The sequence below is a fragment of the Heteronotia binoei genome, chromosome 7 (assembly GCF_032191835.1).
Source record: "Heteronotia binoei isolate CCM8104 ecotype False Entrance Well chromosome 7, APGP_CSIRO_Hbin_v1, whole genome shotgun sequence".
Taxonomy (NCBI): Eukaryota; Metazoa; Chordata; class Lepidosauria; order Squamata; family Gekkonidae; genus Heteronotia; species Heteronotia binoei.
Genome location: NC_083229.1, coordinates 71,963,458 through 71,989,447, shown reverse-complemented (window position 1 = coordinate 71,989,447; position 25,990 = coordinate 71,963,458). Strand labels below are relative to the sequence as shown.

The 25,990-nt window shown below is 40.0% G+C and overlaps 1 protein-coding gene across 1 annotated transcript in view; it reads left to right on the top strand.

The window, feature by feature from the left end:
* Positions 1-25,990, top strand: part of DTNA (dystrobrevin alpha) — a 297,236-nt gene that overhangs the window by 253,219 nt on the left and 18,027 nt on the right. The window contains exons 16-17 of the mRNA XM_060243836.1: positions 15,795-15,908; positions 18,521-18,617. Coding sequence (XP_060099819.1) covers positions 15,795-15,908; positions 18,521-18,617 — 211 coding nt within the window. The remainder of the gene's footprint in view (positions 1-15,794; positions 15,909-18,520; positions 18,618-25,990) is intronic.

Sequence of the window (25,990 nt, the reverse complement as noted above, 5' to 3'; positions counted from 1 at the left end):
GTAAATCCATCCAAGATGGTGGTCATGTGAGTGGGAAAGGCTGCTAGCTTGAGGGTCATTCCCAAGACTTGATGGTGTCTGGTTGACAGCTGTAGACTTGGGATGTGGTTGGATTCTGCTTATTACTGAATAAATAAGAGTGCATAGCACAGTCAGTGTTTTTTCGCCTACACCAGGCCTACCAACTGGCTCCCTGTTTGTCTGAGTCAGACCTTGCTGCATTAATCCATGCAACAGTCACCTCCAGATTGAACAACTGCAATTCACTGTACATAGAGCTACCCTTGAAAGTGTTTTGGAAATGGCAGGTTTATATTACTCTAATTCTGCAGCAGCTGCACTGGGTACGAGTTAGTCTCCAGAACCAATTCAAGGTGTTGGTGTTAACCTTTAATGCCTTAATGGTCTGGGACCTCAAACCTATAGGACTGCCTCTCCTTTTATAGCCCCCTACTCCCTTTGGTCATTGACTAGGGCCTTTTGCAGGTGCCTGCCCCAGGTTGACTTGGTTAGCTTTCATGAGGGGAAGGACCTTCTCACTTGTGGCTCCTACCCTGTGGAATGCACTGCCAGATGACACCCGTGCCTTACCAGGCTTGTTTGGTTTCCACATGGCATGCAAAGATGAATGGCTTAGGTTGGGCTGTGGAGGATAACCACATGCTTGGGCAATTTTTATAGTGGTATTTTAATATTTAATATTTGAATGTTTAATATTTAATATTTGAAAATAAATAAAATTTCAAAGTTAAATTATTTAAGGGCCACACTTTAAAAATACAGCAGTCAAAGGAGCCAAATGGACAGTAACAGAATATTGTTATCAAAACTATATATGTACAATTTCTGCAAAGTGTGAAGCCATGGTGGGGGATGGAAATTGAGGTAAAATTGAAATACATGTAATAATTACTTTAAGAACATAAAAGAAGCCATGTTGGATCAGAACAATGGCCCCATCCAGTTCAACAGTCTGTGTTACACAGTGGCCAAAACCTAGGTGGTATCATGAATTACAATAGCGGGATCAGAACTCTAGAGGCTCTCCTACTGTTACCACCCAAGCACCAAGAATACAGAGCATCACTGCCCCAGACATAGTGTTTTATCTATACCTTGTGGCTAATAGCCATTCATGGACCTCTGTTCTATATTTTTATCCAATGATTTCTTGAAGCTGTCTATGCTTGCAGCCGCCACCACTTCTTGTGACAGTGAATTCCATGTGTAAATTACTCTTTGGGTGAAGAAGTATTTCCTTTTATCCATTCTAAATCTACTGAAACCTTAATTTCATTGAGTGCCCACAAGTTCTTGTATTGTGAGAAAGGCAGAAAAGTAATTCTTTCTCTGCCTTCCCTATACAATGCATAATTTTGTAAACCTCTTATCATGTCACCCTTCCATTTGTCCAAGCTAAAGAGCCCTAACTTCTTTAACCTTTCTTCATAGGGAAGGTATTCCATCCACTTAATCATTTTAGTTTTCCTTTTCTGCACTTCCCCAATGCTATAATATCATTATTGAGGTGTGGTGACCAGAACTGTACACAGTATTCCAAAGGAGGCTGCACCATAGATTTATACAGGGGCATTATGATAGTGACTGATTTGTTTTTAGTCCCCTTCTTAATATTGCAGTCTCACACAGACAACATAAAATGCAGCATTTTTAACTTAGCTAACATACAAAATTGTACTGTTTGACATATTTATGGAATTTAAAAGTGCAAATGTTTTTGTTTTCTATAAGAACTAGTGAAAGGATAACTAACACTTGAGAAAGAGCTACAAACCAATACACCCTTTCCTACCAAAGTGTATTTTTTGGCATTTGAAGATAGAAAATGAATTCTGTAGTAAACAAAAGGAAGTGTTTTGTTTGGACAGAAATTCTCATACAGACACAATAGGGAAGACTACCAGCATATCTAGAAATTAAGTTAAACTCTTATAACATTGAAAACTAAATTATTTCATTTTTAATTCTTTCATTTTTAAAAATACATTATCTTAATACACATTATAGCATAGTAACTGTTGTGAAAATTATCTACATTTAACAAAAAAACCCTTAATATATATGTCTACAGTATACATAGGAATTGTTATCATTATCGTATGGTGTATATCATCTTGCATAAAAGATTTATAATACACATTTTGAGTAAAGCTTTGTCTTTTAGCCCAAAAGGAAAATGTGTTTATATTTTCAGTATTCCCGTAATTTTTTCATGCCATAAATTTTAAGTGTGAAAAACCTTGTCTTAAGAAGCAATTCACCCATTCTAAAAGAAAATATTTCATAACGTTTTTTCAGTGCTCCATTTTTTTTAAATTTTTCTATTTCAGCAAACATTAGCGATAACCAGGAGATACCCTTCTGACTTGCTTCCTCAGCCATCTCCTCTCCCAAATGTCTAGGTCTCTCACAAAAACCTAGTCTTCTACTATGTTTCTACATATTCTACTATGTGATACATATTCTACTCTGCTTCTATTGCTCCCTTCCCAAGTGTCCACTTTCCATCATTATAGTCCCTCTGTAACACCTTTTCAGAGAGTTCTGAGAGAGAGCAGAGAAGCTCTGAGATAGAGCAGAGAATAACTGAATAACTAAGAGTGAGCAGCTGGGGAAGTTGCTGATAATTTCTGAATTTGTGTGACTACTGAAAATTCTGAGTTTTGTGGTTGCTGGGGAACTGCTGTTTGTTTGGTGAGTGGGCTGAAAGTGAAAGGTGATTGTTGCTGATGGATTAGGAGTGGCTGTGTTCCCCACCGTCTTTGCATTGTTAAACTGCGCCTTGCCAGAGAGCTAAAGGGCTCTTGGCCTGTGGCTCTTAGCCTGGGGGCTCTGTAAGGACCAGGAACCCAGATCCCTAATTTCCTTGTGCTCCCAATAAGGTAAGTTGACCTTCCAGAAGGGGAGCCACATAAACAAACAGGATTTAACAGGGACTGTATTTTTTTTTAAAAGCTATCATGAAGGTAGAATGCCAGCAGGCGGGTGGGGCTTTCCAGTGTTTTGCACTGAGTGTCACATGTATGACTATCTATGCATAGGACAGAAGTCTTGGGTGTGTGCTCGATGCAAGGAGCTCCTAGTCCTCAGGGAACGAGTTCATAGCCTTGAGGCCGAGATGACTGACCTGGAGAAGCAGAGACGGTAAGTTAGGCACTTGGGGAAGACTCTCGGGGGCGTATTAGATGAACCTCCGCTCTGAACGTGGCAGCCCTGTTGATGCTAGGGAGCATGAAGGTCGAGAGGGAACAGGGCACCGTGCTGAATGAAGGGGAATGCGCCCTCAGAAGGGACCTCTTCTTCAGTTGGTGAGCGGGAATCCTTTGGCACCAAGGAACCATCCCTGGGCAGGGAGAGAGGGGGGGTCTTGGTTGTTGGTGATTCGATCCTTAGGCAAGTAGACAGCTGGGTGGCAAAACCGCGTACTAACCATATGGTGACTTGCCTGCCTGGTGCAAAGGTAGCGGACATTACGCGTGTTGTAGATAGGCTGATAGACAGTGCTGGGGAGGAGCCAGTGGTCATGGTGCATGTTGGCACCAACGATGTGGGGAAATGCAGTCATGAGGTCCTGGAGGAAAAATTTAGGCAGCTAGGCGGGAGACTTAAGGCCAGGACCTCCAAGGTAGCCTTCTCAGAAGTGCTACCTGTTCCACGTGCAGGGCAGGAGAGATAGGCACAAATTAGAAGTCTCAATGTGTGGATGAGATGTTGTAAGGAGAAAGGGTTTAAGTTTGTTAGGCACTGGGATGCTTTCTGGAACAAGCGGGACAAAAAAGACGGTTTCCACTTGTCCCCAGATGGAACCAGGCTGCTGGCGCTTAAAATCAAAAAGGTGGCAGAGCAGTTTTTAAACTAAATCTTGGGGGAAAACCGACAGGAGATGAAATGTCTCTGGTTCGGGAGGACTCGTCTCAAAGAGATGAAGGGTTAACTGTTACTTTTCTACTGGGTAATGGATCAGAGTTGTCCACTGAGATGGTGACAAACAGTATGGAGTGTCTGCCAAAGTCTCGAGGCGGCAGGAGGAAGATTGCGGGCCTAGAATGCCTGGGAAATTATAGATGTTCGTATGCAAATCCTAGAAGTGTTTGAAGTAAAATTGGTGAGTTGGAATGTTTAGTGTTGGGAGAAAACATAGACATGAGAATTTCAGAAACTTGGTGGAATGAGGAGAATCAGTGGGACACGGTGATTCCTGGATATGTTATATCGGAAGGATAGAGAGGGAAGGGTTGGAGGTGGGGTGGCTCTGTATGTCAGAGAGGGTATACGGTCCAGTAAGACTGAGGTCAGAGAATTAGATTCCCTTCTAGAAATGCTTTGGGTGGAAATAGAGGGCCCAAAAGGAAATTTAACTATGGGAGTTTGTTATCGCCCACCAAATCAAAAGATAGAGGATGGTTATAATATGATGGAAGGATTAAAGATAGTGGCTAAATGTAAAAACTGTGTCGTAGTAGGTGATTTTAACTACCCGCAGATTGATTGGGTCAATATGTGTTCTAGTCGAGAGAAAGAGATTGAGTTTCTTGATGCTCTCAATGACTGTGCTATGGAGCAGATGGTCTCAGAACCTACCAGGGGTGGGGCGATCCTGGATTTGGTCCTAAGTAATGCCCAAGACTTGGTGAGAGATGTAAAAGTGATCGCACCGCTTGGGAGCAGTGACCATAACATTGATTTCACCATTTGTATAAGTAGAGAGTTGCCCCAAAAGACCAGCACAACCACTTTTAACTTTAAAAGGGGTAAATTCTCTGAGATGAGGAGGCATGTGAAGAGGAAACTGAAAGGAAAGGTAAATACAGTCAAAACGCTTGGGGAAGCTTGGAGGCTATTTAAAACTACGATCCTAGAAGCTCAGATAAAATATATACTACAAGTTAGGAAAGGCACAAACAGGTATAAGAAAAGGCCTGCATGGTTAACGAACAAAGTAATGGAAGCTGTAAAAAGTAAGAAGGACTCCTTTAAGCGGTGGAAAGCTAGTCCAAGTGAGATTAATAAAAGGGAATACAGGCTGTGGCAAGTCAAATGCAAAACTGTGATCAGGCAGGCAAAAAGGGACTATGAGGAGCATATTGCAAAAAACATAAAGACCAACAATAAAAATTTCTTCAAATATATTAGAAGCAGGAAACCAGCCAGGGAGGCAGTGGTGCCCTTGGATGACCAAGGGGTAAAAGGATTACTGAAGGAGGATAGGGAAATGGCTGAGAAGCTGGATGCATTTTTTTTCTTCTGTCTTCACTGTGGAAGATGAGAAGTGTTTGCCCACTCCAGAACCACTAATTTTGGAAGGGGTGTTGAAAGATATGAGTCAGATTGAGGTGACAAGAGAGGAGGTCCTACAACTGATAGACGAATTAAAAATGAATAAGTCACCTGGTCCAGATGACATACATCCAAGAGTTATGAAAGAACTCAAAGTAGAACTTGTGGATCTCCTGACAAAAATATGTAATCTTTCATTGATATCTGCCTCTGTTCCTGAGGACTGGAAGGTAGCAAATGTCACCCCCATCTTTAAAAAGGGTTCCAGAGGAGATCCGGGAAATTACAGGCCAGTCAGTCTGACTTCAATACCGGGAAAGTTGGTAGAAACCATTATCAAGGACAGAATGAGTAGGCACATTGATGAACACGGGTTATTGAAGAAGACTCAGCATGTTACATTTCTTTGAGGGGGTAAACAAACATGTGGACAAAGGAGACCCAATAGATGTTGTTTACCTTGACTTCCAGAAAGCTTTTGATAAAGTTCCTCATCAAAGGCTCCTTAGAAAGCTCGAGAGTCATGGAGTAATAGGACAGGTCCTCTTGTGGATCAAAAACTGGCTAATTAATAGGAAGCAGAGAGTGACTATAAATGGGCAATCTTCGCAGTGGAGGACGGTAAGTAGGGGGGTGCTGCAGGGCTCAGTACTGGTTCCCATGCTCTTTAAGTTGTTCATTAATGATCAGGAGTTGGGAGTGAGCAGTGAAATGGCCAAGTTTGCAGATGACACTAAATTGTTCAGGGTGGTGAGAACCAGCGAGGATTGTGAGGCACTCCAAAGGGATCTGTTGAGGCTGGGTGAGTGGGCGTCAACGTGGCAGATGAGGTTCAGTGTGGCCAAGTGCAAAGTAATGCACATTGGGGCCAAGAATTCCAGCTACCAATACAAGTTGATGGGGTGTGAACTGGCAGAGACTGACCAAGAGAGAGATCTTGGGGTCCTGGTAAATAACTCACTGAAAATGTCAACACAGTGTGCTACTGCAATAAAAAAGGCCAACACCATGCTGGGAATTATTAGGAAGAATTGAAAACAAATCAGCCAGTATCATAATGCCCCTGTATAAATCGATGGTGTGGTCTCATTTGGAATACTGTGTGCAGTTCTGGTCACCGCACCTCAAAAAGGATATTATAGCATTGGAAAAAGTCCAGGAATTCCGGGGTTGGATCATGGAGAATTAAGCTGCTTCTCTAAGAGGAACGGACCAGAGCCTCTGTTCTGGGCAGAGAAGGCGACCCCAACAGCTGCTGCCTACTTTTCTCAGTGAAGGGGAAAGGCCAAGACATGCTTAGGAGAATTCTGAGGGGATTTACTTTGGCTTACGAGGAGTCCCGGTGGGGTTCCTTTTAGGCTTTGAAGAGTCCCCGGCGAAGAATTGCATTCCAACGTCTAAAGAGGGCTTCCGTGGTCATTAAATTGACTTAAATTCATCGTGATTCACGTTTTCTTTGGACTATTTTAATATCTAAATATAATCTTTGGAAAGAACAGTGTTGAGAGGGGTATATTTGGCAGCAAGGTAAGAAGATCTTTATCTTTCATTCCGGGACTAAAATGAAGCTTATTCGAGATAAAGATTAAAATTTGGACTTAACTATAACATTCTAAAGTTGTAAAGAAGAGAAGGGGGTAATTTTGGGACTTTTGGAATTTAAGAAGCAAAGTTAAAAGACGAAAAACAACTATTGTTTGGAATACTTGCGGTTTCTGCAAAAAAATCCCATCGTCACTGATTTGCTGAACTGGAAGACGTCACAGGAAGTGGTGTCATACAAGTATCGCAAGATCTCTCAACCATTGAGAACGTGACTTCATGGCAAGAAAAGCAGGAAGGAGCCATTAGAAGAAGGGAACTTTTAAATCTCCTGTCCTTTACTAGGACTTGAAAACCATAGAGAAATTGTGGTGGCCATTAAAGGAAGGTCAAAAAATTTAAATATTCAAGAAAATAGAATGAGACTTTAAAATTTAGTGGAGCCAGCAGATATCATGATTACAAAGTGAAACATATTGGATTATAATATTGGAACTAATTTTGGTGGCTTTTTGGTGAAAAAGGAAAAAACTTTCAAAAGGGTCTGAAAAATCGTGCATTTCGTGCATTTTTAAAACTTTAAAAAATAATATTTCAAGTTAGGAAGCCCTGAGAACAGAGATTTTGGGTTTGCAGAAAAGGGCATTTCCTAATCTATAAGATCCTGTGGTTTAATTTGAATTTGGTGAGATCAACTTAAGAGCCTATTTTGGTAGTGGGAAAACAGCAATGTCTGATCATAAGCCAGCACCAAAACAGACACGTGCAAGGACTGGTTCATTTGAGGAAGGCATAATGCCTAAAATACAAGACCAACTGGATGCTATGGAGGCAAGACTGGTCAAAGTGATGAAATGTCTAATAATGGACAATAAGAAGCAGTTAATTAAAGAACTAAAAAAGATATTGAAACAAGTGCAGAAGTGGTGAAGACAGAAATTAAAAAAGAAATTGAGGATCTCAGAAAGGATTCACAAGTAACATTAAATAAAGTGCATGTGGTTGAAAATAAGGTGAAGGATCAAGATTCCATGATTAACAAATTGCAAGAGAAAGTAGTTCTGCAAGACTGTAAGTTAATGGAAAATCAGATATGTCTGAGAGGAGTACCTGAGAATGAAGGAGCTGACTTAAAGACATATATAATAAGCATTATTGCTGAGTTTTTGGAAATAGAACCTGATTAATCTAGCTATCTTTTTGATTACATATACAGGGTCAATTCATCGTTTGACAAGAAAAACAAACTACCAAGAGATGTGGTAATAAAATTTATTTCAAGAGACATGGTGGGAAAGATCTTAAGAAAACAATTTGAGAATACATTGGAAATTGATGGAAGCAGAGTAAGAATCATGAAAGAGCTGCCAAGAAAGGTTATAAATGGCAGAAGATTGTACAAAAAATTAACTGACAAGCTGCGGGAGAACGAAGTGAGATACAGATGGATACTGCCTGAAGGTCTAAGTTTTGAACATGGAGGAAGGAGGATTACAATACAAATGTACAGCAATTGAGGAGATTTTTTGAAGAAATGTGGGATTTGGAAATACAGAATAAAAGAAGCATCATTATGGATTATAAATTAATATCTTGGAATGTAAATGGACTAAATTCACTGCAAAAAAGAAAGGCTACATTTCATTGGATCAAGAAACAAAAATGTAATATAATTTGTTTACAAGAAGTACATATTAAACAATTGGATTATAAATTTTTATGGAACAACCAATTGGGTAAAGAATTTTTTTCCTTGGCGAAGGAGAAAAAAAGGGGAGTGATTTTTTTTATGTTAAACAGGAACTGAATCCAAAATTGATTTTTAAGGACAATGAAGGAAGATATCTAGCTGTGGAAGTGACAATGAATGATAAAAGGAGATTGTTGTTGGGATTGTATGCCCCAAATGGGGCGAAAGACTCCTTCTTTAAAGACATTGTGCAACAATTAGACCAAGTGACTTATGAACAAATAATGGTAATGGGAGACTTCAATGGAACAATTATTAATGATTTAGATAGATCAGGGGGGAAAATAAGGAGGGGAAGTTACCAAAGTCATTTTTTGACTTAGTGAAACAAGAAAGCTTGGAAGATATCTGGAGGAAATTTAATCCTAAGGTGCGTGATTGCACATTTTTTTCAGCTACACATAACTCTTTCTCAAGAATTGATATGTTATGGACTACAAAAGATCATGGACTTATGACGAAAAATTAGAGATTCTTCCTAAAGTTGGGGCTGATCACAATCCAATGATGTGGTTGGCAAAGAGTGTGAAAAAGACTAGGAGATGGAGAATAAATGAAGATTTGCTACAGAAAACTGTGATAGTTGTGTCTCTAGAAAAGGAAACTAAAGTTTTCTTCCAAATAAATGAAAAGGAGGACATTCAATTCTAAACTGTGTGGGACGCATAGAAAATAGTAATGAGAGGTATTTTAATTACAATGAATAATAAAGATAAGAGAGCCAAAGAGAAACAAATGTTGGACATTCAAAAAGAGAGTGGGAAAAAGGAAAAGGAACTTTAAAAAAGACCAGGAAAAAAGAAAATAATAAGGGAATCAATTGAGACATTGGTTGAATAAAGAGGTAGAATAAAACCTTAAGAGACTGCAACAGAAATCTTTTGAAGGAGCAAATAAGCCTGGAAAATACCTGGCTTGGCAAATGAAAAAAAAGGGAAAATAAATTTGTGAACAAAATTGTATTGGGAGGTAAAGAAATTGTTGACCAAGCAGGAATTAAAAGGGAATTTTATAAATACTATGCTAAGTTATTTCAAGCTCAAAAGGTGGAGAAAAGAAAAATAGATGCATATTTACAGAAAATTCAAATAAATCCCTTAACAGAAAATAAGGAAAAGGTATTAAATGAACCAATTGAAAAAACTGAAGTTGAAGCAGCTATAAATTCAATTAAAATGGGAAAGGCACCGGGTCCAGATGGTTTTACAACAAAATTCTACAAAGTCCTCGTAGAGACGTTAGTACTGAAACTTCAGAAGTTGATGAATATTATAAGGATTGACGGGATAATACCAAATACATGGAAGGAAGCAACAATTTCGTTGATACCAAAAGAAGATAGAGATACAACAAATGTAAAAAATTACAGACCAATTTCATTACTTAACAATGACTACAAAATATATGCTAGGATACTATAGCAGAATGACTCAAACAGCATTTGAATAATTTTATCAAAAAGGAACAAGCAGGATTTCTTCCCAAGAGACAAATTAGCGATAATATCAGAACTGTTATAGATATTGTTGAATATTATGAGAAGCATCCTGAAAAAGAAGTGGCACTATTTTTTGCAGATGCAGAGAAGGCCTTTGACAATCTGAATTGGGATTTTATGTTTGCAGTGATGGAGAAATTGGGATTAGGAGAAGATTTTATAAGAATGGTTAAGGCGATATATACTGAGCAACAAGCAAGACTCGGTATAAATGCAGATTTGACGGAAAAAATGATAATTGGTAAAGGAACAAGGCAAGGCTGCCCTCTATCTCCATTGATATTTATAATGACATTAGAGATTTTGCTTAGGCAAAATCAAGATGATAAAGAAATAGAGGGGTTGAAATTGAAAGTTTTTTCTTATAAATACAGAGCATTTGCTGATGATGTAATGTTTATCAATAAAAATCCCTTATATGTGACACCATTGCTGCTCCGTAAAATACAGGAGTATGGAGAATTGGCAGGCTTTTATATAAATAAAGAAAAATCAAAAATTTTGTGTAATAATAATAATAATAATAATAATAAATTTATTTTTGTATCCCGCCCTCCCCCGCCGAAGGCAGGCTCAGGGCGGCTCACAGGACATGGTGTAACTATGATTTCAATAAAATACAATCAGTACAATAAAACAGATTAAAATACAGTTGAATTACATTTATAAATTAAGTTAAAAATTTGATAGAGCAGTTAGCCATTATGAGTTATTAATTAAGGTGCTACAATTCAGAAACATGTATAGGATGGCTAAAAATCAATTTAGCCAGGTTCCATCATAAAAGCGAGCTGAAAGAGGGAGGTTTTGCAAGCCCTGCGAAACTGATTCAGGTCCCGCAGGGCTCGTACCTCCTCTGGGAGTTGATTCCACCATCGGGGAGCCATTGTTGAGAAGGCTTGCTCTCTCGTTGTTTTCAATCTAGACTCTCTTGGTCCAGGGATTTTTAAAAGATTTTGGGAACTGGATCTCAGTGCTCTCTGGGGAACATATGGGGAGAGGCAGTCCCTAAGGTAGGCAGGTCCTCGGCCGTATAGGGCTTTAAAGGTAATAACCAGCACCTTATAACGAACTCGATACACAACTGGCAGCCAGTGCAGCTCCCGCAGCCTAGGCTGCACATGTTCCCACCGAAGTAGTCCCACTAACAGCCTGGCTGCCGCGTTCTGCACTAACTGCAGTTTTCGCGTTCGGTATAAGGGCAGCCCCATGTAGAGGGCATTACAGTAGTCTAGTCTCGAGGTGACCGTTGCGTGGATCACAGTTGCCAGGTCGCTACGCTCCAAGAAGGGAGCCAACTGCCTCACCCTCCTAATTTAGCAGTGGCAGCTATCTGGGCTTCCATTGACAAGGAAGGCTCCAGTAGCACTCCCAAGCTCTTGACCCTGCACACTGGTATCAATGACGCACCATCAAAGGCTGGTAGTGAGATCTCCCCTCCTGGCCCACCGCAGCCTACACAAAGGACCTCAGTCTTCGCTGGATTCAGCTTCAGTCCACTCAGCCTGAGCCAGCCAGCCACGGCCTGTAATGCCCAATCCAGATTTATAGGGACATCTCCAGTCCGGCCATCCATCAATAGATAGAGCTGGGTGTCATCAGCGTACTGGTGACAACCCAGCCCAAACTCCCGGACAATCTGGGCAAGGGGGCGCATATAGATGTTAAACAACATCAGGAAGAGAACTGCCCCCTGAGGCACCCCACAATTAAGTAGGTGTCTCTGAGATAGTTCCCCTCCAATTGCCACCCTTTGTCCCCGACCTTCAAGGAAGGAGGAGAGCCACTGTAAGGCTAGCCCCCGAATTCCTGCGTTGGCGAGACGGCGGGTCAGCAGCCGATGATCGACCATATCGAACGCAGCCGATAGGTCTAGAAGCAGCAGTACCGCCGAGCCGCCTCGATCCAGGTGTCGCCGGAGGTCATCCATGAGGGCAACCAAGACTGTCTCCGTCCCATGGCCCGGGCGGAAACCGGACTGGCATGGGTCTAATATGACAAAGCGTCAACAGGAAGAACTGCAAAGTGTAACAGAGTGTGAGGTCACTTCAAAAGTAAAATATTTAGGTGTGGAAGTTACCATGAAAAATATAGATTTGTATAAAAATAATTATTTTTTTTCCAACATTCATCATTTATTGAGATTTGTATATATAACAGATCCATAGTAATAATAAGTATTTAACAATTAAACAAACAAAAATTACGTAGTTCATAATTATCCACGCATCCAACACCCTGTGACCCGTCACCCTTGTTGCCCATACTTATCTATCACTGCCTATTGTATGCCTAATACTTGATATAGCTCTCTGGACCACCTTGGCCCCCACAGCCTAGAGGGAACTATGTTCAAAATCACATCCCGGACCCTGTAAATTATTGACAGCCGCCAAAAATGGTGCCCAAATGTCCTTGAATTGTTGTTGTTGCATCATTCGTCGGTAGACCAGCCTTTCATCCACCGCCAATCGCAGCATGTCCTCTAACCATTGCGCTACGGTTCCTGAAAAATCCGTTCTCCACATCTGCATGATTATCCTCTTTGCCGTCATCAGTGCCCGAAATCCCCAATATCGCTGTGGGCGAGACAACACCCATGTTGAGGGGAAGTGGTTTAAAAGAACTTGCATGGCTGTGAATCTGTGCTGACCTCCCAATACGCGGTTTATCCACCTGAGTATATCGCCCCAGAAATCAAGCAGCACCGGACATACCCAGATCATGTGGCTTAGCCCCGCTTCACTTCCCTGGCATTGCCAACATGCTGGTGAAGTCAAGAGGTTAAATTATGATAAAAATAATTATGAAAAGCTTTGGCGGAAAATTGATGAAGACTTGATAAAATGGAACAAATTGAACTTGTCTATGCTGGGCAGAATCGCTGCAATTCAAATGAATGTTCTACCAGTAATTATGTTTTTATTTCAAACAATTCCAATCATGAAGGACAATAAACAATTTAGCAAATGGCAAAGAAAAGTTTCAGAATTTGTATGGGCTGGGAGAAAACCAAGGATCAAAATAAAAATCTTAACCAATGCAAAAAAAAGGGGAGGTTTCCAGTTACCGGATCTAAAATTGTATCATGATGCAGTGCGTTTGGTATGGATTAAAGAATGGATGATGTTATTAAATAAGAAACTGTTGGTTCTAGAATGCCATGGAAATATTTTTGGTTGGCATGCTTATATGTTTTATGGGAAAAATAAGATGGATGGTTTTTTCTCACACCATTATATAAGAAAAAATCTGCTAAGTACTTGGTTAAAATATAAAAAATATGGTGATTAGAGAAAGCTGTTCTGGATTGTGCCAACTGAAGTAATAAAATTATCCTCAAAAACAGATGAAGGGATGTGGTTAACGTATAATCAACTATTAAAAATACATGAAGGAAAAGTGGAACTAAAATCAGCTGAAGAATTACAATACAAATATAATTGGTTTCAACTACAACAAATTAAGACCTTGGTAGAACAGGACATTAAAAATGAAGGTATAAGACAGGAGCAAATAGAATTGGGAAGAATGCTGTTGGGAGATAAGGAAAAGTTGACTTCAAGGATTTAAAAATTACTATTGAAGTGGTCTACAGAAGATGAAGTAGTTAAATCTCAAATGATAAAATGGGCAATCAGTTTTAACAAAGAAATACAAATGGGATCTTGGGAGTATTTATGGAAGAACTCTATGAAGATATTGACATGTTACAACATTAAAGAAAATTGTTTTAAAATGCTGTATAGATGGTACATGACACCTAAGAAACTGGCAAAAATGAATAATCAGGTGTCAGACAGATGCTGGAAATGTAAAAAACATGGATCTTTCTACCGTATGTGGTGGACTTGTGAAAAAGTAAAAGGTGGCCGCCCTGAGCCATCTAGTGGGAAGGGCGGGATATAAATTACAAATAAATAAATAAATCAAATAAAACAATTTTGGCAAATGATTCAGAAAGAAATGTCAGCAATTTTAGGTTATGACATCAAGAGGTCTCCAGACTCTTTTTTGTTGGGATTACAAATGGAAAGCTTTCCGAAACAAGACAGAACGATGGTGTGGTATCTGCTTTCAGCTGCAAGGACATTATATGTGCAGTTATGGAAGCAAGATAAAATACCAGAAAAATGGGATTGGATTTTAAAAATTATGTCATGGAGTGAAATGGACAAACTTACAAGAATCTTAAAAGACTATGATTTGGAGTTCAGAAAGGAATGGGATAAATTTCAAAATTACGTTGAAAAACAATGGAAAGTAAAGGGATATTTAGTGATTTTTGATAATAGCTGAAGTGTGGTGGAATAATGGACTAAAGTCTATGAAGGGAAAATTTCTTTTTTCTTTGAGTTTAAGGTGAAAGGAGAAAAATGAAGATGAACTTATAGAGTTAACTTTTCTTATTTCTTGTTTTTATTTATTTCTTATTGTTATAAAGTTTTAAAATGGAGATTCTTGATTTGTTAAGTTACCTTGTGGGGTTTTTTTTACAATTTTAAGTAAACACTGGCAAAAAGGGGAGGTGAGGAGAAGGGGGGGGAAGTGTAATGTATTGTTTTCAATTTGTATTATTTTTTTATTTTTTTTTAAGAATACTATAACAATACATTGCAAATTAATAAAATTGTTTTAAATTAAAAAAGACTGGAAAGAAACAAGTACTTAATCGATTGGCTTGTCACCACACTACTTTGGGACTTGAATGTACATGTTTTGGACATTTGGACTGTAAATTGGTCCACTAGCTTGGACTAAATTGGTCACTAGCTTGGAAAAAGTCCAGAAAAGGGCAACTAGAATGATTAAAGGGTTGGAACACTTTCCCTATGAAGAAAGGTTAAAACGCTTGGGGCTCTTTAGCTTGGAGAAACGTCGACTGCGGGGTGACATGATAGAGGTTTAAAAGATAATGCATGGGATGGAGAAAGTAGAGAAAGAAGTACTTTTCTCCCTTTCTCACAATACAAGAACTCATGGGCATTCGATGAAATTGCTGAGCAGTCAGGTTAAAACAGATAAAAGGAAGTACTTCTTCACCCAAAGGTTGATTAACATGTGGAATTCACTGCCACAGGAGGTGGTGGCAGCTACAAGCATAGTCAGCTTCAAGAGGGAATTGGATAAAAATATGGAGCAGAGGTCCGTCAGTGGCTATTAGCTACAGTGTGTGTGTGCGTGTGTGTGTATATAATTTTTTTGGCTACTGTGTGACACAGAGTGTTGGACTTAATGGGCCATTGGCCTGATCCAACATGACTTCTCTTATGTTCTTATGTTCACCTTCTTTACACCCTGTTTATAACCAAACATCTGTCTGTTAAGTATATCCATGTCATCCATTTAAACAGAACCTCCAAAATGCCATAATTAAATTTTCAGTGAATAATTGTTTTTTTCCATAAAACAATGTTTGGATATAGTGTGGCCATCGCCTTTTGTGTGCACATGCACAATGACAGGCCCTTGCACTGCATCAGAGTCCACTCCTGAAGTTCCCTTTGTTTGATTGCACAAGAGGCTGCTTTTGTAAAGGGAGTATCAGAAGTCTCACTGGGTGTGTGAAGCTCCCACATGTCTCCTGGATTCCAGCCATTTGAATGAGGCTTCTATTTGATTTCTGGCTTGGTGCTGTGTGTATAAAGTTTATTTAGTGAAAATAACTATCTCATTGCCTCTTTTTTTCCCCTCTTCCTCCATAAGAGAAATCTTACAGGAGATTCACAGGCTGCGGCTTGAACATGAGCAGGCATCTCAGCCCACTCCGGAGAAAGCAGCCCAGAATCCTACTCTCCTGGCAGAACTCCGCCTCCTTAGGTAGCATGAAAATAATTGTTATGAAAAACTGTGTTTCATTTAGTTCTACATAGAACATTATTTTGAAAACATTCTGTTTTTTCCAAGTGGGGAGAAATCCTATTTATTTTATCAATATTTAAATAAGCACATGGATTTGGATCTCATGAATCTCCACCGATAGAAGGAATTTCCATCAGAGCTTCCTTACATCTCCCTTCCAACTGGAGCCCAAAATTATTTCCAACTGAAATACTGCTTCAGCTGGACAGAGCCATCAGGAACGCATTGGGCAGACCCCAAGGTCTGGGCAAAGCAAAGTGAAAAACTCATGAAAATTCCCCATCCTCCATTCATGGAAGTTTTCCACAGGATCCAACCTATGTTCTCCTATGTCCTTTTTCTATATTGCCCTACTCCTTGCTCCATTTATGTAGCCTTTGCTTTTTTATGAACCGTCTCATAACCACTAAAGGACCTGAATAGGGCATGGCTCCTTCACAGATATCTTTTGGATCACTTTCCTTGAAAGTTCAGGTTTCATTTTCTAGAAGTTTGTATCTAGTCTGTATACAAGGAAAAGTTTGAAAACAAGATTTTATCTAATCACTCAGTAAGTAGTAAGTTTATGCCTGTTTTCCAGCCCAAAGATGTGCTGAAAGGGGAAAGGATAAGCAAATATACTGGGAAGTCCATGATTCTCCCAACCTTCCTTCTAACTAGCAAAATACTTGCTAGTAATACATAGCATGTGCTCACTAGAACAAGAAACAGTGAGATCAAAATGAATAAATTGTGCCAGACTGATTATCCTTTTGCAACCCCTTTTGGAAGAGCATGCCTAAAATCTATTTTAATCATTTTTAGAAGACTTCCGTTGATAGGGCAAGAATGTTTTACTTAAAAAATGTCCAGTGATTATGCTGTGCTGACACTTCTACTCTACTTAAACATTTCTTCAGTTTTGTTTCACAGATTAAAAATGTAATAGCTTAGTTTAAATTTTCTGACATTGAATGTCCTTAGGGAGCTTTGTCAACTGAGATCTTTTTACATTTTTAATTTGCATTGACAGAGGAAGCAGTAGCTGCCTTGCTTCATGTGTGTTCAGAATGAAAATCACTAAATACCAGTTAAAAATGCTTCTAGTAAGTCTTTGTGCAACATTTATCAAATAGCAAAATGAACGCTAAATCCTCAGTCCAGTAAAAATACAACTGCATAGTAGTGTTGCTAGCTCTGGGTTGGAAAATTTCTGGAGATTTAGGGGGTGGAGTGAGGGGAGGGGCAGGGTACAATGCCATACTGCCCACTATCCAAAACTGTCATTTTCTCCAAGGGAACTGATCTTTGTAGTCTGGAAATCTCCTATAACTTTCAGTCCTCATCTGGCAGTTGATAATCCTAGTATACAGTTATGCCCTAGGGGTTACATGGCTCTGAGTGCTAGTGCCCAAAGCAGCAATTTATTATGTGTCTAGGTTTTATAATATGCACACAGAGTGCCTCAGCCTACAAGGGTTCTTTAATGTCCAGAAGAGAGTGCACTCTTTCCTCTTTCTCATCACAGGGAACAGCTGCCTCATTTGATTATTAGGGATTATTTAAAATTCCTGATAGGAGTAGAGACATCACCCTGCCAACAAAAGGTCGTATAGTCAAAGCGATGGTATTTCCAGTAGTAATTTATGGCTGTGAGAGTCGGACCATACGGAAGGCTGAGCGCAGAAGAATAGATGCTTTTGAGCTGTGGTGCTGGAGAAGAATCTTGAGGGTCCCTTTGGACTGCAAGAAGATCAAATCAGTCAGTCCTAAGGGAAATCAACACTGACTGTTCCCTGGAAGGTTAGTTGCTGAAGCTCAAATACTTTGGCCACCAAATGAGAAGGGAGCATTCACTGGAGAAGATCCTAATGCTGGGAAAGACAGAAGGCAAAAGAAGGGGACAGGAAAAGATGAGATGCCTGGACAGCGTCACTAATGTAACTAACACGAATTTCAGCAGACTTTGGAGGATGGTGGAAAACAGGAGGGCCTGTCATGACTCGGTCCATGGGGTTTCCAAGAGTCGGACTCAACTGTGCAACTGAACAACAACAACATTGGCTGCTCCCTTTGTAAAATAATCTGCCTGACTCTGTATCAGTCCAGTCTCTTTCAGCCCTCAGGAAAGCTTATAAGATCTGTTCATTTCAGAAGGCCTTCTCCTGAGAATGCGTTTACTTGAATGTTTGGACTTGGGGTATTTTAATTATTGATGTTTCTAAATTGTGCTTCTATTATTGATGCCAGATGGCTTAATTTAGACTTGTAATTTAGTTTTCCTCTAATCATAATGCATATGTATAGTTTTACTGTGCTTTTTGTTTTAAATTATTGTTTCTGGTCTCTCTAAATATCTCGGAAGTATGTTATATATGTATTTTAAATAAATATTTATAATGATCAATTGATGCACAGTCCAGCAGACTGAACTGGAGTGATATTCCTCCATTAAAAATGCTTCAATGCAGACAATCCCATGGAATATACATGTAGGTTGTCTTATGAGAGGTTAGTAAGTTTAGGCTTTCATTGTATGTTGCTGCTCTGCAAAGTGATTCACTATCTAACCTTAAACATGTGTTTATTAGACAAAGGAAGGATGAGCTGGAACAGAGGATGTCTGCTTTACAAGAAAGCCGGAGAGAGCTCATGGTTCAGTTAGAAGGCCTCATGAAACTGCTCAAGGTAATACCCAATAAACACTGCTCCAATTTTATACCAAATAGAGGAAAGGTATTAAAAAGAGGAAAAGGTATATAGCATAACTGGGCAGGGAAGGGAAAAAAGGGGTTGTTGTTGTCGTTGGAAAACCAGCCTGGGCAGTTCCTCCCATAGACATTTGAGAGGGGAAATGGTTCCTCATTTATGTATGTGCCATAATTGTTACAGACTCTTGTGTTGCCCTTACAACTTTTGTACCTTGTAACCAGCTGTGGACTGGGAAGAAAAAAATAGACAAGGGGCCCATCCCAAGGCCCACACAGGCCCCACCCCCACAAAGGAGAGAAGGCAAAAGACCCAGCCAGCCCAGCAGTTCACATGGTTTGATTGGGTGTCTCCCACAGCTCTGCTTTCTGGGCCTAGCTTTGCTGGGCTGGGCGCATCCATGCACTGCCTTCTCCAGGACCCATGTCAACTCACCCAAGACAGGCACTTGCTTGCCCAAAACAGGCAACCATTTCCTCAGGCCATTTATTTATTTGATTTTTATCCCACTCCTTTCCCATGCCAGCCAGGGCTCAGGGCCCTTCTACCCTGGACTGGACTAGCCCACGTTGGGGGGCAGGGCAGGCCATCGACCCGCCGAATTTTCTCTGTGGCTATAATGGCCAGTCTTCACCTGCTTGTAACATGACTATCCATTCTTTTCATTAAAACATCAGTAATGGAGATGGGATACAAACAGGCTTTTCTCCACATAATGAGGTATTTTCTTGTTGCTTTCAGACATTAAGGAGCTGCATTGCCATATGCTATATTTTATACATCCCCTGCACATTAACTTCATCAGCATGAATGATCTGTAAAGTGACAAATGTATAAATATTCACATTCTTGACAACAGAGTAGTAAAGTTGAGAAATATAACTCCAGTTATTTGGAGCTCTGCTAATGCGTAATATGCAGTTCAAGTATATTGTAACTGATTTCAGTAGAGAAGCACCTCCTTTAAACAGGTGATAAATTTTGCCCACTGTTCATTTTTCCTGATAACTATTTCTGTTTTCCAAGGTGCCTCATTTGGTTTTGTGTAGAATCACAGAAGCACTTGTAAACTGTCTTTGCAGCTTTTGGAACTGGTATTTAGGTTCTGTTTAGAGCCAACATCATTAGGAACTGGGAAATTTGATTTAGAGTCCTGAATTTGAGTATACTGTGTAACGTAATGGTGTGGTGCTATTCAGCCACATTGGCTGTTTCGCACATACAGTAAAAACATAAGAAGCCTGTTGGATCAGAGTATCTGTTCTAGTAGTTTTTTTCCAACAGTGACCAGCCAGAATGGCTCTAGAACATGCGAAGCAGGATATAAAAGCAACTGCCTTCTGCACTGATTGTCCCTCCGCTACTGCTGTTCAAAGTATACTGCCCTGAAGTCAAAGGAATTTTTTTTACAAATTGTGGATGGCAACCTGCTCTGTAGTTTCACTCAATCGTTTACTTTAAACTCAGATTAATCTGATTCTTAATGGTCCAATCTTTCTTTAGGAAGAAGAATTGAAGCAGGGAGTAAGTTATTTGCCCTGTAGATGTCACTAACTCTTAAGGAGTGCTGCTGTGATCCAAATGGGTGCTGTGCTACATCTGCTTGAATTGCCTGTTCATTCTCCAGACCGATAAATAACTCTACCTTGCACGCCTTTAACCTTTTATCACAGGAGTATTTTACACAGTCAGCTAATTAAGATTTATAGTTCTCTTGGGAGGTCAGTAATAAATGTAAGAGATCTCTTTGGCTCACTGCTGATGTACAGGCACCTTTAACTTGAAGAGCTGTAACTCTTTAACACTGTTCAGTACAAGCTATAATGGTATTATGATGTGAGCAGCTTCCCACTAATTTGAAAGTGCAGAGACAATATAGGTAGATGAAATGCGACTAGATGAGCTGAAATGGCTCTGAATAATAACCTTGAAAACTCTTGTGCATTGTTTTAAAAATAACTATCCATTGTTCTCAGGTAGTGATGGAGGGGGCTTTGAAGATAATTTTCATATTTTAAAAAAAACTGGAAAAAGCATAGACCCAATAAACACTGCTCATGCAACAACAGATAAAATATTAGTACACCAATATGCAATTCTATGCAAGCACATTATCAACTATGAGGCTATATCATAACTCTGCAAGTCTATACTCTAGATCAAACTGATAAGATAATTTCCAAAGAAACCTGACAAGTCCAGCAAGGCATAGGTGTCATTTAAGAGTTCATTCCACAGATTAGGAGCCACAACTGAGAAGGCCCTTCCCCTGGTGACTGAGCTAACTGAGTCATCCTGGGGGGCCAGGCACCTGCAAGATACCTCTAGAGAATGACCAAAAGGAGTACAGTGGGTTGCAACGGGTGAGGCAGTCCCACTGGTGTGAGGGTCCCAGACCATTAAGGGCTTTAAGGGTTAGCACCAACAGCTTGAATTGGATCTAGAGACTGGTTTGTAGCCAGTGCAGCTGCTGCAAAGTTGGAGTAATAGGAGCTGACCATGATGTTTCAGTCATGACCTGTGCAAACAGACAAACAAATGTGGGGCTGAATTTGTTCGTTCATTTGCACTTGTATAAGCCACACTGAAATCTGTAGGTGAATAAGGCTGGTTGCTTACTTCTTCCATTTTCTTAGCAAATGCTATGAGGAATTTCTCCATATAAACATCAGAGTGCAGTAGAGAGATGCAAGCACAGCTGAACAAGATATGTTTTAGTTATTTAATTTACTGCTGCTTCTGGCCCAAACATTTCCAAGGTAGTTTGAAAAACAGTTAAAAACACCATCAAGACAATTAAAACACCAGAATTATTTTTTTTAAAAAACTGAATGATGCTGTTGAGCCATTGTTGCTCTAGCACCTTGCCTTTATTACATTTTGGCTGGAACCTGATTTAATTTAGTAAAAAATTCTGAGTTGTGCTTGATGGGCTAAAAAGGAAGCATAACAGCATAAACAATTTGAGTGCATGGGCTTTGATTTTTGCTTTATGGAAAAGTGGTAAAAGGGGAAGAGAAAACCCTAAGATTAGTTTGTTGCAAATCATACTTTTAAAATATAATTACAAAAAATAGCCAACCAGATTTGAGAACCTGACAGTATCATTGAAGGCAAATGCCCTCACTCTGAGTGGGGGGAAAAAAACACTTTCTTGCTACCAGGCCAGTGTTTCTGGTTTTGCTTGGCTTCACAGCAGACTGTTAGCCCATACATATTTCTGTGTGCCTAAATGAAGAAATAATATAGTAGAGATGGATGACAGCCACATTGGATATGTATCCAAATATGCATGTTATTAATCTTCATTGTTTCGCTGTCAACAGTCAGATGTGCTTCCAGATGTGCATCTCCATTTATATTCTGTCTCCTCTATGAAATTGCCCAAATAATGACTTCTTTCCTCTTCCCACAAGAAGCACCATCTTGAAAACAGTGGTGGCTTCCATGCAGGGATGGGATTTTGTAGTTTCTGTGTTGCTGTTGTGGCTGCAAAAGGCTTCTGCACAGCAGGTTTCCCAGCAGCTTCCCTGCCCCAGTGCCACTCTCCCCTCCTCTGGTCCACCAGGGCTTTGTCTTTTTTAAAAAAATCAGCAGTAGAATATTGTTACATTGACATACTGTTGTAACAATAGGTGTAGTGGGTTCACTGATTTTCCAGCTTTTATTTAAAAACAAAAAGGTATCCCTTTTTCCTTATATCTCTTAAAGGAAAGGATCTACAGACTTTCTTTTTTCTGATGAAAGCTGGGAATTCAGATAATCCCTGGAGGTGACTGAACATACCACAATGCTGTGAGGACTCAGTGAGAGCCTACTGTCCAAAAGCATTCAACTTGGGGCAGATAATCTGTGGAAATGGACACTGTCACAAAAGGATAAATGTGCTTTCATTGGGACAAAATAATTTGTAAAAAGGGCCCACTGTTATAAAAGGCAAAGATTCTACTATTGAGTGCAGGTATTTGAGTACAGTGCTGCTTACAGGATAATCTTTTCCCACATTTCAAAAGAAGCTATTACCAGCTAGGTAATTTTCCCTGATGAATTATCCTTAGATTCCAGCAGAGGGAGCTACATACCGAAGACCAACTAAAACCAGCTTTTGCTTTGAGTGTGTTGTACTGTGAATAGATCGAAGTAATCAGCCGTGTTGGTCTGAAGTAGTAGAACAAAATAGGAGTCAAGTGCACCTTTAAGACCAACTTAGTTTTGTTCAGAACGTAAGCTTTCATGTGCTCTCTAAGCACACTTCATCAGATGCGGAATCTGGTACAGTGAGCAAAGCCACACATAGCTGGTAGTCAGTGGCTCAGAATGCAAACTGGTACAAATTTAAGATCCAATCACAGTATAGTAAAATTATCTGGTAGGGAGTGGTTTAGAATGCAAATTTAAGATTCAATGACAGAATAGTAAAATGAACAAATTGAGAAAACCTTTGATCTGAGTAGCATGAGCATGCAAAAGTAATAAAACAGTAATATGTCAAAATGTGAGAACGTCTGTTAATGACTATATTGTATTAAGCCTGGGTCAAAAGGAAGGTATTTATATCTCAGAAGATATAAATACCTTCCTTTTGACCGACATTGGGAGGGACAGTGGCTCAGTAGTAGAGCATCTGCTTGGTAAACAGAAGGTCCCAGGTTCAATCCCCGGCATCTCCAACTAAAAAGGGTCCAGGCAAGTAGGTGTGAAAAACCTCAGCTTGAAACCCTGGAGAGCCGCTGCCAGTCTGAGTAGACAATACTGACTTTGATGGACCGAAGGTCTGATTCAGTAGAAGACAGCTTCATATGTTCCAACTCTATGATTCTATAACTGACTTTTGGGGAGGGATGGTGGCTCAGTAGTAGAGCATCTGCTTGATAAGCAGAAGGTCCCAGGTTCAATCCCTGGCATCTCCAAAAAAGGGTCCAGGCAAATAGGTGTGAAAAACCTCAGCTTGAGACCCTGGAGAGCCGCTGCCAGTCTGAGAAGACAATACTGACTTTGATGGACCAAGGGTCTGATTCAGTATAAGGCAGCTTCATATGTCCATATGTCCAAAAGCTTATGTTCTAAATAAAACTAACTTGGTCTTAAAGGTGCAACTTGACTCCTATTTTGTTGTACTGTGAAGTTCTTGATAGAGTAAATCAAAACTATATTCCCGCAGTATTTTATAGATATGCAGTTGTACTTGTCATAAAAAATGTCTACAGGACTGACTCTGCAAAAGAAAAGGAAGTATCTGTTTCAGAACCCAACAAAATAAAATAAATCTCCAACAGCTCCTTAAAGACTACCATTTATTTCAATATAAGTTTTCTTGATTCACATCTCACTTCCCTCTGCACGTTTGAGGAAATGAGATGTGACTCAAGCAAAGCTCCCATTAAAATATAAATTTTGTTGTTAGTCTTCAGGGTATCACTGGATCTGTTTTATGTTGCTACAACAAACTACCATGACTACACCTTTGCAATCCAATGACAAAGCTTCAGTAGGCAGCCCTGCTAAAGCAAGACACCTCCATTCAGAGCTGGAAAGACTAATTGGATCCTTTTGGGACTAAGGGCCCCAAGCAGGTGTGGGGGGGGAGAGATGCTTATCTAGGTTTCAGGCCTCTATAAAGGAGGGAGGGACTAGGTATGGCACAGAATTTTGCTCCTATCGGTATCCTTACAGGAAACATGGCTTTCAGCAGGAGTGAGAGGGTATTCCAGGAGCCCAGGACCCTCCTCTTCCTTGCATATTCCAGACTCACTTCAGAAATAAATGACAGCCAGAGTGGCAAAAGGTGATTCATTTATCTCTCTCCTAGCCTGAGAGAATAACTAGAACATCACCTAACATCCTGAAGGTTTCCATTGCTGCTGGTGGCTTGATTTTAATCTTCCCTTCACTGCATTGGAGGACTTCCACCCTGAGATACAGAAAGACCCTTGGATCCTGGGAATGGATTGAGCCCTTTTGATGTGGATGAGTCTGAAGGGCTCCAGATTGGGGAAAGCTGCTTTTTGTTTTTATTATCTTTCCAGGCTGAGGGATGTCCTCAGTATCGGTGAGAAAGAGGTAATAAAGACACCAGTCCTGTGGAATCAGAGATCTTTGTGTGCATTGGGGGAACAGATCATAGGGGACATAACTGTCTACAATCCAGTGAGCGGGCAGTGAAGAATTAAAAGTGTAATATAGACTCCCAGTGGTTATGTCCATCGCAGGATTTATCAGTCAACCAAGAAGAGAAGCATTGAGCACAGCAACTATGCCACATATCTGCTTAAATTAAATATTACCAGAAGACACAGAAAAGAAATGTGGTGTGGCTGTGGCTATGCATTTCAAACAATGTCTAGTTTAGTCCTGAGGCAACTTCAGAAGAAGTTGCCAAGTCACAAATGGCTCATGGTGACCCATCCACAGGGCAATCCAGGCAAGAACTGAGCAGAGGTGGTTTGCTATTTCCTTCCTTTGTGCTCTCCTATCCAAGTACTGACTGTCTTTCTGAAGTGTCCCAAATGTTAAGGTTATTTTATGTTCACCTATCAGGGCTACTTCTGAAATGATGCCATTCAGAAATGCCATCAAATTCAGAAGCCCCATCAAAATCAGATTATAGCTTTTAACTTCAGCACCAATGTAGAGGAAGCTACATAAATAATATTGCATTGCATGTCATTGCAATGAGAAGAATTTGGTGAGGAATTGTTTAACAAATCTTTAAACAAGCCCCTCCCCTTTAAAAAGAGGAAATAAAACAGTTTTTGAAAATCTTTATTAACCAGTAAGAAACATTATATTTTATTCATCAAGCTTCCTTGATGACCCACCTCCCCTGGTATACTCCCTGAAGAGTGTTACACTTGATCAATAAGAACCTGCTGGTGGTCCCTGGCCCAAGAAGCATCCAGCTGTTCTCGAGCAGGGCCAGGACATTCTTGGCACTGCCTCCAACCTGATGGAATTCTCTGTCAAATAACATCCATGCCCTGTGAGATTCAGTGTGGTTCTGCAGGGCATGCAAGGCAGAGATGTTCCACCAGGCATTTGGTTGAGGACAGCAACAGTTTTAGCTGGAAACCTGTTTCACCTGCCTTACCCCTCCCCCACAAGGCAGTAGCATATTTCTGGCAGTTCATCACCATCCTACTGGTATAGGTTTTTACTGTTGTGTTTATATTATGGATTTTAATTGTGATTTTATTATGTATATATTTTGTACTGATGTACATTGCCCTGAGCGCTATCTCTCAGGTAAGCGCAGTTTAAAAATCAAACTTAATAAAATTGATCTACACTAACTGGCAATGGGTCTCCATGGCCTCAAGTCTATGGGTTTTTTGTCACCTACTACCTGATCAGTA